The sequence below is a fragment of the Dermacentor variabilis genome, chromosome 2, assembly GCF_050947875.1.
Source record: "Dermacentor variabilis isolate Ectoservices chromosome 2, ASM5094787v1, whole genome shotgun sequence".
Taxonomy (NCBI): Eukaryota; Metazoa; Arthropoda; class Arachnida; order Ixodida; family Ixodidae; genus Dermacentor; species Dermacentor variabilis.
In genome coordinates, this window is record NC_134569.1 from 237,610,959 (window position 1) to 237,624,181 (window position 13,223).

The following is a 13,223-nucleotide window of genomic DNA, read 5'->3' on the forward strand; positions in this document are numbered from 1 at the left end:
CTGTGCCCACAAAACAGGCTACACTTATAGCACAACGATAGCGGCGAACACGGTCGGCGATTGTCGAAAATCTGATCAACGGGTCAAGCGCGTCGGCTTTTAAACATCAATAGTCCAATGTTCCAGACTAATCGTTGGGACCCGCGTGCCTTCCACAAAGTTCTACACCATTCGTGTCAGGCGATGAAATCAGATAACATAAGGTTCGGCGACAACAGACAGCGGATAGAAGCATCGATAACTTTCCAGAAACTTCGGATAATGCAGGCGCGTCCCGCACTGTGCGATAACATTTGTTAGGCGGCGAAACGTGGTCGCCCGATAAAGATAAGTACACGTGTCAATATTAACCGTAACCCGCCCTTTATTTTCGCCAAATATAAACAAAATATATTGTTCAGTTCACCGAGGACATCGCTGAAACTAACACGGGACGTGTTATGACGCCCAAAAATAAAGAAAAACGGCGGTTCATTAATTATGTGCAACGCTTCTAACAGGAACAGGAACGTAAACATTTTGTCGCACATTGCAGTTACCATGTCCCCTTCTGCTTTCCACAAAATATAAACCTGTTGTAATCTATAGGTATGTCGGGACACTGGGAAACAGCTGATAGCAGCCATATCACAGGCTCTAACACATGAATAAGGCATTTTTGAACAAAAGCTTGTGTTTAATCCAACGGCCTTTAACTTCACACAAACAGTTTCCATAGTGCACCACTAATTTTCGCTTATTTGGTCCTGGCGGCTTTTATAGTTCTGCCAGCGCAGCGGGCTCAATTCTTCCTCGCTCATTAGACGCGCTCATACTTGCTGGAGTGCTTGCATACTTAATTTATTGCTAAAGCTCCAATTATTAATCTATTTTGAACTTCACCTCCACATCACTCATCAATTTGTCCTTGCGATAACCATACATAACGAAGCTGCCTCCCTTAGTTCAGTGAGGACACCAGGCGAAACTAGTATATCACGCATGAAAAAGAAGGGAAAAGATGAGGGTTCTATAATTATTCGTAACACTTCTAAATAAGCCAGAAAAGTATAAACTACGCGACACATCGCACTTAAAATGCTGTCTATTTCTTCAAAGTACAAAATATCTGAAACGCAGAGTTTTCTTCGGCCATTGGGAAACCTAGCTAGAAGCAGTAGCGTGAGACTTTCGAACAACTGCTTACAATCTCTTTAACGCTATATTTGATCATTATGCATTGATCATCGCACATAAGCTTACCGTACTGTTCCTCTTATGTTCGCAAAATTTGACTTCAATGTTAATTATGACAGCACAGCCGCCTAAGTCTTACACCGACCGTAAAAGAGACTAATAACGCTATGGACCACTGGCATACGTATTCTACTGGAAAATGCGGATTTAACCCAGCAATTTGCAACACTGCCTACATACACCTTATCTATACCATGCCCCTAGTTTTCCCTAGATATAAAGAAGGGGCCTTGTTTAGCTCACTGAGGACACCGGAGAAACAAACTACGAATCTCGTAATGTCCCCTTCAGTCACGGCGTACACATTTGTGAACGCGACGTAATTGTACCATTACTGTGCAGTGGTAGCAAGGAATAGACAACGAACGTTAAGGTTCGAGTAAAATGAACATTCTGCCTTCTTAAAGTACACCGATTTCACTTCTGAATGAAATGTATCGCTTGACACGACCGCTTCCATCAAAGTACTACCATTTTTGACGGGACGTTTGAAGTGTGGCGTTTTGGTAGTGAACATGCAAGATTATTTGTTCTCCCTGTTGTAATAACTGTGCCCATTAATTAACCTGTTCATGTAATTCGAGAGGGTGATTCAATATATTTAATGAAGAAATGTAGCACGACTGACTGTAAAATAAATGAACATTTAATTACTATGCAATTATGATGGGTCACTATAAAATGTACACTCATTTTCCCCCCTTGACTTGCTTTCTACATGGAATCTCTAGCAAATTGGGATAAAATCATGTAAATTTCACACTTTTATCCACAGTAAGCGTGGAGCGCCTAATTAGCCGTATGGCGAACTAGCCTATTTTAAAGAAATTACACGTCCGTATCCCGTGCGCTTTTTTAAGAGTCTAGGAAACAACTAAGTCAGCGGCAGTATCACACCTTGGAACGCTTTAATGAGTAACTTTCTACAAAGGCTGCAATGAATTTACACAGAATAACCGTACATTACTCGTCGCTCAAAACATTGTTTCGTACGTCGAAAAAACATAAACATTATGCGCCGCATATTTTACCAAAAATACCGGGGGAAAATAGCCAAATGTCATCTATACCGCATAAAGAATGGCAGAAAACGACCAGTTACTGTTTTCAGAGTACATAAACAGCCTACACAACGAAAATTTTCGTTGCGCATCGCCAAAAAGCGTCCTTAATTAAAAAAAATACAATATACCTGCTGGGTTTGCTCCTGGCGGAAAACAAGTAGTGGTGTAGCTCTTATTTAGAAACAGCCTGAAAATGAATAATAATTCAGAAGTGACACGTCTTTAGAAAAACTTCAAGTCTGTGTTCTATTTGCATTGAAATGGCTCTGCGAGTTACACCAGTGTCATTTTCACGAGCATCTACGAAATGATGATGAATGAATCAGTTTTATGAAGATGTCGAATTAGCGATGAGAAAAGTATAAACGCAGCATACCGTATTAATGGGCACCTGCAATGAAAAAGTGAGCAAGAACAGGCTGGTGAACAAGCAATTGGCAACTACGGCGTCGATTCTAGGAACGCTAGAGGATAAATGCTGGTAGAATTCGCGGAGAGGATTCAGCTGCGGTTAATGAACACCTTATTCAGGAAGCCTAGCAAAAGAAAGTGGACCTGGAAAAGTCCTGATGGTGAAACAAGAAATTAAATAGATTTCATACTTTCTGCTGATTCCAGCATAGTGCAGGATGTATAAGTGTTAGGTAGGGTAAAATGCAGGGATCATAGGTTAGTGAGGTCCCGGATTAACCTCAATTTAGACAGAAAGAGCAAACTTGGTCAGGAAGAAACAAGTCAACCCAGACGCAGTAAGGGTAAAAGTAGACCGTTTCAAGCTGGTATTTGCAAACAAATATGCAGCCTTAAAACAGAGAGATGAAGATGACATAGACGTAATGAATGAAACTGTAACTAGGATGGCTTCAGAAGCAGCTGTTGAAGTGGGAGGTGAGGCACCAAGGCAACCGGTAGGCAAGACCTTCCAAGTAACAAAGGACCTAATAAAGAAACGGCAAAGAATGAAAGTGTCCAACTCAAAAGATCAGATACAATTCGCGGAACTCTCAAAACTGATAAACAATGTGAAAATGAGGTATATACCAAGTTATAGCTGAGGAAGACTGAAGAAACAGTAAAAATGGACGCAGGATGAAATTAGTGAAAAGGAAACTTGGCATAGCACAAACGAAGATTTATGCACTGAAAGATAAGCAGGGTAATGTCATCAGCAATCTCGAAGATATAGTAAAAGCAGCGGAAGGATTCTATACTGACCTGTACAGTACTCGGATCAGCCACGATACCTCCGAAGTAGTAATGAACAGGTTACAGACACTCCTTTAACTAGCCATGAAATTAGAAGGGCCGTGCAAAACATGAAACGGGAGAAAGCGGCAGGAGAAGATGGACTACCAGTCGATTTAATCAAAGATGGAGGAGACAATGCTTGGAAAACTGGAGGATCTTTATACGAAGTGTCTATCGACTGCATGGATCCAGAAAACTGGAAGAATGCAAATACTATACTAACCCACAAAAGAAAGGGCGACGTTAAATCTCTGAAAAATTATAGGCCCATTACCGTACTGCCAGTATTATAAAAATATTTACCAAAATAATCTCCAATAGAATAAGGGCAACATTGGACTTTCGACAACCAAGGGAGCAGGCTGGCTTCAGGAAAGGATACTCTACGATGGATCACATCCATGTCATTATCAGGTTATCGAGAAATCTGCAGAGTACAATACGCCTCTCTATATGACTTTCATAGATTACGAAAATGCATTTGATTCAGTAGAGATACCAGCAGTCATAGAGGCATTACGTAATGAAGGAGTACAGGACGCTTACGTAAATATCTCGGAAAATATCTAAGAAGACTCTACAGCTAGCTTAATTCCCCACACGAAAAGCAGGAAGATACCTATAAAGAAAGGGCTCAGACAAGGAGGCAATCTCTATAGTGCTATTCCTGCTTGTGGGAAGAAGTATTCAACCTATTAATAAACTGGGAAGGCTTAGGAGTGAAGATCAACGGTGAATATCTCAGCAGCCTTCGCTTTGCAAATGACATTGCCCTGTTCAGCAACACGGGGGACGAGTTACAATAAATGACTGAGGAATAATTAATAATATTTGGGGTTTTACGTGCCAAAACCACTTTCTGATTATGAGGCACGCCGTGGTGGAGGACTCCGGAAATTTTGACCATCTGGGGTTCTTTAACGTGCACCTAAATCTAAGCACACGGGTGTTTTCGCATTTCGCCCCCATCGAAATGCGGCCGCCAAGGCCGGGATTTAAATGACTGAGGAACTTAACAGAGAGAGTGTAAGAGTGGGGTTGAAGATTATGCAAAATAACAAAGTTAATGGTCAATATCCGGGCAAGGGAACAAGAGTTCAGGATCGCCAGTCAGTCTCTAAAGACTGTGAAGGAGTTCGTTCACCTAGGTCAATTACTCACTGGGAGCCCTGATCATGAGAAGGAAATTTACAGAATAACAAAAATGGGATGGAGCACAAACGGCAGACATTGTCAGATTTTGACAGGAAGCTTACCGATATCATCGAAAAGAAAGGTCTGCAATCAGTGAATTTTACCTGCGCTAATATATGGGGCAGAGACTTGGAGACTGACAAAGAAGCTTGAGAACAAGTTAAGGATTGCGCGAAGAGCGATGGAACAAAGAATGTTAGGCGTAACGTTAAGAGACAAAAAGAGAGCGTTGTGGATCAGAGAGCAAGCGGGGATAGCCGATATTCTAACTGACATTAAGAGAATAAAATGGAGCTGAGCTGGTCATGTAATACGTAGGTTAGATAACCGGTGGACAATTAGGGTTACAGAATGAGTGCCAAGAGAAGGGAAGCGCAGAAGACTAGGTGGGGCGATGAAATTAGGAAATTCGTAGGGGCTAGTTGGAATCGTTTGGGGCAGGAGAGCGCCTGTCGGTCGTACATGTTCTTCTTTTAGTCTGCGTCTTTGTAGCGCTGTTTTTTTATTCACGTACGTTAAACCAACTCGCCCACCTCAAGCTTCTGCTGCGGGACAGGGATAATTGGAGATCGCAGGGAGAGGCCTTCGTCCTGCAGTGGGCATAAAATAGGTTGCTGTTGATGATAATACAATTAAATTTGACAGTTATACCCGTAAGTGGTTTGATTAGGTTTCTAAATTTGATAAGATGATGAGACTACAACGCTCTAACGGACAGTGATTAAATAGCTCCAGCATTTGATAATCGAACGACTTCAGACCGTAAGGCCCGCCTGTCGTTGGGCGCGGCTGATTACCATACTTTATCCGGACCTCCTACTCAACCGAAGATTAAATTTAACAAGCTGATTGTGTTTTAGAATACGTATATAGCGGTCCCCCTCTCCTCCCCCCCACACACACAGAGAAAAGAGAGAGCTCACTGCCCTTCTGCTCTGTGAAGGATGACCAGCGAAACTGTATATGTGGGTCCCTTAATGGCGAACTGTACCTCCACCACGGGTCGGCCCGGCATTTCTCTGTTTTCGGTATCGGCACACGTATGGCGAATGCTTAACGGCTAACTAATTAACTAATGACGACGACGAACGCGAAAGCACTGGCACGAGCGCGTTCGCGCCTTAGCGACGAGGAGGGCCAACGAGCCAGCTGTGGAAGAGGGAGAGGATGCTGGTGCGAATCCTGATGATGATAGTTTCGTGTCTACAAATGGACACGATCCTGGGGGAACTAGCTTTTAACACCTCCGCTGTAAAATAAGCGTGATGCAAATTGCGCGGTCTGACAGTTTGTTAGGCGCGCGGGCAGTGTATCCTCTAGACCATGCGGACCGAGGATGTGCGACCCCACTAGGAACAGCACGGCGACGCCCCAGGCGAGCCTGTTGCACCTGTTGATTTGCTTTCGCAATATGTGCTAACTTAGATGTTTTTGCGTGGCAGGCACTCTTTTTTTTGGAAGTGCAAGTGCTTCATTTTTCTTTACATAATCATAAATATACAGATATCTGGACCGATAGCCAGGGAAGGCTAGTTTGCGGTCCACTGTCAAAATATGACCGACAGGTCACGGACAGATTTCAACAGCAGAGTATTCAGGAACACTTCATGATTTATAACAGACAAAGAACATCCTGAAATGCACCTACGTAACCAATGTAAGCAAGTTAGAGATGCTGGTTGTCAAGAAAAAAGAATGTGTTACACTGTTTAAAATTACGTGCTGTTATAACCTCTAGGGGGTAAAATTACACGTTTTTGTGTCACTGAATTCAGTTACCCTTTCGCCGTATACATTATAACACTTTAGCAAGTTGAGGTTACCGTTTAAATCATGTCTAGTATTGCGTGTTGGAAAAGAAAAGACGTTTCGGGCAATAGGAAAGTTAGTGCAGAAGGTATTACTCACTGAATTGTGATTTTATGTTTACATAGTGCTTTAACCGATAACACATGTTGTTTTGGAAAATATCATTAAGTGTATCACTGGTGTAATTTGAAGTGCTATTTTAAGAACCCTTTGCTGTATTTTTTGTAAAGGTTATAAGTATGTCGTGTGATTCTAGACATGATTCTGGATTCATGATTCTAGGCAATAATATGGCTATGGCAAAACGCATAGTAAAGGGATTTGAGCACTTCACGAGGAAAATATTGCTTTACTTTAATTAGGGAGTAACAACCGTGGGCGACCTTCTTGCATACTGGCACGCACTAGCTACGCTAGAAGTGGAGGAAGAAGAAGTGTGCGTGGTAGCTGCTGCAAAAACGAACTGTAAACGGCCGTTCGCTTAGAACTGACTGACTGGCTTTTCCTCTCCTGATAAACTGGTGGAAGTGCTGGGTACGCATCCATCGTATGCCCACGGGTCCTGAACCAGAAGCTACCGACGCCAGTACCTCGGGGACGGCAGAAATCTATCGAAGCAGCCGTCGCCTCCAAGGTCTTCTACCGCAGTACACTGCCCTGGCAAGCTCCGTGTGGAAGATGTCAACAACTACCGCAAGCCAAACCGAGGGGATCCCAAATGCTGCCGTACCATGCATTCTCAACGCGCCGAGCACGCCTAACCCGTTCCATGGCGGCGCCTTTGAGGGCGTTGAAGACTGGTTGGACCATTTCGACCGGGTCGCCGCCTTTAACGACTGGGACGATCGCCGTAAGTTGAAGAACGTCTGCCTTTCCCTTTTAGACGCGGCGAGAGTATGGTACGAGAACCACGAAGCCTCATTTACCAGCTGGCAGGAGTTTTACCGACTGCTTTGCGAAGCCTTCAGCACTCCCGAAAGGAAAGAAAGAGCCGAACAGGCACTGTCTTCGAGGTTCCAAATGCCAAACGAAACCGTCGCCATGTTCGTCGAAGACATGACGCCATTGTTCTCGTCGGGCCGATCCACTAATGCCAGCAGACAAGAAGGTGCGTCTGCTAATGCGAGGCGTAAAGGAACAGCTTTTCGCGGGCCTCGTGCGCAATCCTCCTACAACAGTCTCTCAGTTCGTTCGTGAGGCAACAGTCATGGAACGTATGCTTCGGCAGCGGCTCTCGCAGTATGAAAGCCAGACCACCATGACTGCGACTGCTGCATGCTCTCTCGTACATGCAAATGATGTCAGGGAGTCCCTTACCGAGCTAATACGACAAATTGTTCGAGAAGAACTGCAGAAGCCCTATGCATCGGCTCCGGCACCTCCCAGTGCCGTGGTTCTTACGGATGTCATTCAGGAAGAAATCGGCAAAGTGGTTCATCCCTCGCCACCAACACGACCCGAACCTCCCACGTTCTCGTACGCGGATGCTCTTCTGCCTTGAGCGCCGTCGACGGGCCGTTTTTCGCAGCCGCCTGCTGGGATTTCTCGACGCTCCCCAAGTCCGATCCACCGCACGAATCCGCAAGCACCCTTTCATCCTGGTCCGCGCAAATCTACAGTATGGCGCGCCCCCGACAACAGTCCGTTGTGCTATCACTGCGGGGAGGCTGGTCACATGTATCGCGACTGTCAGTACCGACGGATTGGTCTGCGGGGATACCATCCGGACGCCCGTTGCCCGCGCTATGGCGAACACCCGCACGAAATCGAGCAATACTTAGAAAGTAACCGGCTTCCTCCTGCTCCACAGCGAAGACAGTCACGGTCGCCTTCACCTCGTCGGTACGCGTCACCAAACCGTGCTCGACCCGCCTTTGATTCCGCTGGAGTCAACAGTGGAAGCCCGCGCCGGGGAAACTGAAAACGGCGACCTCCGGGGGTGAGGCCGCTGTCATGCGAACCGTCAAATATCCTCCGCCGACGCCATCCCCTCGCGACGTACCGCTGACGCCTTCATTAGAAACTACAAAAAGCACTTCTGCTGCTATTACTGCTTCCATCGACGGTTATCCGGTAACTGCACTTGTCGATACGGGAGCTGACTACTCGGTTATGAGTGCCTCACTGGCCACTCGGCTACGCAAGGTGCTGACAGCGTGGGACGGCCCACATCTGATTACGGCCGAAGGACACCTCGTGTCACCCATTGGACGATGCACTGCCAGACTTTCAATTTGTACTTCGACTTTCGTAGCGTCTTTCCTTGTGCTGCCCAAGTGTTCTCAGCTGGTTATACTGGGCATGGATTTTCTCCAGGAATATGGGGCAATCATTAAACTGCGTGACTTGTTCGTGACTTTCTATAATTATGTTTCTGCGGATTCGAGTGTGGAGGATGAATATCACCGCGCGGCTTTACGCAAGCTCGATGAGGGCGTGACGTTACCGCCTCGAAGTAGCATCGTCGTCATCGTTGAACGCCCGCAAGACCAACTAGGAATAGGCATCGCCGAAGGTAACCTCACCATATTGCTGGATCGCGAAGTCGGCGTCGCACGAGGTCTCGTAGAGCTACAACATAGGCAAACCACGATTCTAGTTACCAACTTCAGTGGAAAATACAAGCACTTTGCGAGGCATACCACCATGGCCTACTTTGAAACGGTGGCCGAGTCCAACGCCTGTGCTTCGGTAACGACAACCCAGCGATGTGGACTTGACCAGTCACATCAACGTCAACCCACAGCTAGTCCAAAACGAGAAGGAGAGGCTCCTCACTCTGCTATCGTCCTTTAGCGACTGTTTCGCCACCACGTCGAAGCTCAAACAGACTCCTTTAATCAAAGACAGAATCATCACTGAACCGACCGTCCAACCTGTTCGCCAACAGGCTTGTCGCGTGTCGCTGAGAGAACAGGATGCTATTCGTCATCAAGTTAAACAAATGCTTGACGATGATGTCATTCAACCATCGACAAGTCCTTGGGCTTCACCTGTTGTATTAGTGAAAAAGAAAGACGGTTCACTACGATTCTGTTTCGATTATCTCAAACTGAACACGATCACAAAAAAAGACGTTTACCCACTTCCTCGAATTGACGACTCCTTGGATCGCCTGCGACATGCCCGTTACTTTTCTTCAATGGATCTGCGTAGTGGGTACTGGCAAATTGAAGTTGACGAAGGGACCAGGAAAAAAACGGCGTTTATAACACCCGACGGTCTCTATCAATTTAAGGTCCTCCCTTTTGGATTGTGTTCCGCTCCGGCCACATTTCAACGCATGATGGACACAGTTTTATCTGACCTCAAATGGAACTCGTGTTTAGTCTACTTAGACGATGTAGTTGTTTTTTCCACCACGTTTGAACAACACATCCAGCGGCTTGAGGTGGTTCTTCAAGCTATCCGCACCGCCGGCCTCTCCCTGAAGCCAGAAAAATGTCACTTTGGCTACGAGGAGCTCAAATTTCTAGGTCATATTGTCAGCAGCACCGATGTGCGCCCTGACCCTGACAAAGCCATGGCAGTTGCTCTGTTCCCGATACCGAAGACGAAACACGATGTCCGCCGATTTTTAGGGCTTTGTGCGTATTACCGCCGTTTTGTACCCAATTTTTGTGAAATTGCCGAACCTTTGCAACGACTCATCAAGAACGACGTCACATTCGTTTGGGGCCCGGCACAATCCGACGCCTTCCACGACCTTCAGCGACGTCTACAGACACCACCGATCCTTGGTCCCTTTGACACCGAGGCTGACACAGAAGTGCATACTGATGCTAGTAACGTTGGTCTCGGAGCGACACTCGTACAGTTTCAAGCTGGTGTTGAGCGCGTTATTGCGTATGCCAGCCGAACCTTGTCTGCTGCTGAAAAAAAACTACTCAGCAGCTGAAAAAGAATGTCTGGCAGTCATATGGGCTATCCCGAAGTTCCGCCCATACCTGTACGAACGCACCTTCCGTGACGTCAGCGACCACCACTCTCTCTGCTGGCTGGCGAATCTCAACGATCCTTCAGGCCGTCTCGCAAGATGGAGCCTTCGGTTGCAGGAATTTGATGTGACCATCGTCTATAAGTCTGGCCAGAAACACACTGACGCCGACTGTCTCTCCCGCGCCCCCGTCGAACTCGCACCACTAGATACTGACGACCGATTCTGGTTTTCTTTGTACTCTTCCGTCTTTAAACCTTGCTCAACAGCAACGCCAAGATTCCGAGCTCCAGCCCTTGATTGAAAACCTTGAAGGAAGCTGCCCACAACCCCCACGGCAGTTCACGCGTCACTTGTCCTCTTTCTGCCTACGTGGCGACATCCTACACAAGCGGAACTTTCACCCTACGGCAACCGTTTTCCTGCTCGTTGTTCCCGCTACTCTCCGCGACGACGTTCTACGTGCATGCCACGACGAACGAACGTCCGGGCATCTTGGTTTTACGCGTACTCTCGTGAGGATCAAGCAGAAGTACTATTGGCGAAAACTCGACAACTTCTGACGTACTGCCTCACGGTTTTTGTGAGATTGCCAGCGTCGCAAAGTTCCACCACTGAAACCAGCCCGTCTGCTTCAGCCCGTCCGACCTCCTTGTTCACCTTTTGAACAAGTCGGGATGGACTTACTCGGCCCATTTCCCAAGTCTTCGGCTGATAACCGCCGGATCGTTGTCGCCACCGATTACCTCACTCGATACTGCGAAACACACGCCGTTCAGCGAGCTACTGCTTCAGATGTTGCTAACTTCTTTATCAAAAATATCGTCCTTCGACATGGTGCTTCCCCTGTCGTCATCACAGACCGTGGTACGGCCTTCACTGCCCAGTTGGCCCGAGATATTCTGCAGCTGAGCGGAACAACGCACCATACGGCAATTGCGTATCACCCGCAGACTAACGGTTTAACTTAGCGTCTCAACAAAACGATTGCGGATATGCTTTCCATGTATGTTGCCACGGATCATAAAAATTGGAACGAACTGCTTTCGTATGTGACATTCGCGTACAACACTGCCGTACAAGAAATCACCTTGTTTCCTCCTTTTCGTCTGGTCTACGGACGCGACGTCACCACTATGCTCGACGTGATGCTCCTACCAACTTCGTCTCAAGCTGCCACACCAGATACAGACGCTTTTGTTCGGAGTGCCGAAGCAGCGCAGCACCTTGCGCGGCAACGAATTCTATTCCGCCAAAGTCAAGATGCTCGTCGATACAACATATGCCATCGAGACGTCACATACAACCCGGGAGATCTTGTATGGGTTTGGACCCCTATACATCAACGAGGCCAATCAGAAAAATTATTGCGCCGATACTTTGGACCCTACATAGTTTTGCTTCGTCTAAGTCCTGTCAACTACGAAGTTATTCCAGCCGACACTTTGCACCACTCCCGTAGACCACGTTCCTCTGGCATTGTTCACGTTACCAGGATGAAGCCCTACCATTCGCGCTGACTCTCATCCACAAACTTTGTGATGCGGCCCCTGTCGTCACGTCCGTTGTCTTCCTCATTTCTTTTATTTTCTCCTTGTGGCATTTAACATCTCCCCAACTTCATTTATTTTATATTTTTTGGAGGGAGGGGGGAGGGGTAAATGCACGCACTAGTTACGCTAGAAGTCAAGGAAGAAGAAGTGTGCGTGGTAGCTGCTGCAAAAACGAACTGTAAACGGCTGTTCGCTTAGAACTGACTGACTGGCTTTTCCTCTCGTGACAATACATTATAAATATGTGCATGCTATTAACAATGGCAGAAAATATGTAAATTTATCTCGCCGTAATCGGCATTCGAACAAACTGAACGTCCACTTCTTGAATAGTGTGACTTTTCAAAACGCAAATATGTGCTCGCATTTGAAAGTTCGGATGTGGGCACGTCCCTAAGAAATGTTCATTTACCGGTGGCTGTTACTAAGCTCACCCGCCACCTCGTAGATCGTAGGCAACCAGTCAGTTGCGTGGAAGAACCGGTCGTATTCGGTTCCCGCGCCGTGCCACAGCGGCGCTGGAGCCCAGACGATGCCCGGCACTCGGACGCCACCCTCGAACAACGTGTCCTTCTCTCCCCGGAGCGGCCACCCAGAGGCGCCGTACGTGCCCCAGAATGTGGTGGGGCTGCCGTTGTCCGAGGCGAACACGAGGAAGGTGTTGTTCAGGATGCCAGCTTCGTCCAGGGCGGATACGATCTGGCCCACAGAATAGTCCAGTGCGGCCACCATGCCTGCAATGATAAACGGGTAATTTCACAGCGGCACATATTGCTAGCGTAATAATGTGTCTAAGGCGTCGTCACATTTTAATGCAAATAGCATTCTTTACGAACGTCACCCAGTTCGCTGCCTGCCTGCCGGCGGTTAGCTCTTCTTTCAAGCCAACTTGAGTAACTGGGTAGGTTATAATCTACTGGGTAGAGCTTCGGGCTGTCGTGCGGAGAGAACTGGGTTAGAAGGTAACGGTCGGATCAACTTGGATTATCGGATATGTGACACGAGCTATGTGCCGCTCTTCGATGAATTTCTTCGCCGCCAACTTAGGTCCTGTGGTATGTGCGACTGAGTGTGCCGTTCTGCAACGACAAAAAAAAAAGACCGTTTAAACTTTTTCCAGTGCTGGAGGGAACCGAGTACGCATCATATATTACGTAATAGTTCTGCGGAAACCCGCAAGGT

At 46.9% G+C, this 13,223-nt stretch overlaps 1 protein-coding gene across 1 annotated transcript; it reads right to left on the reverse strand.

Annotated features, from left to right (window-relative positions):
• Positions 1-12,449: 12,449 nt before the first annotated feature.
• LOC142570727 (arylsulfatase B-like) lies at positions 12,450-12,773 on the reverse strand. Its single transcript, XM_075679072.1, has one exon. The coding sequence runs from the start codon at positions 12,771-12,773 to the stop codon at positions 12,450-12,452; it is 324 nt and encodes a 107-aa protein (XP_075535187.1).
• Positions 12,774-13,223: the final 450 nt, after the last annotated feature.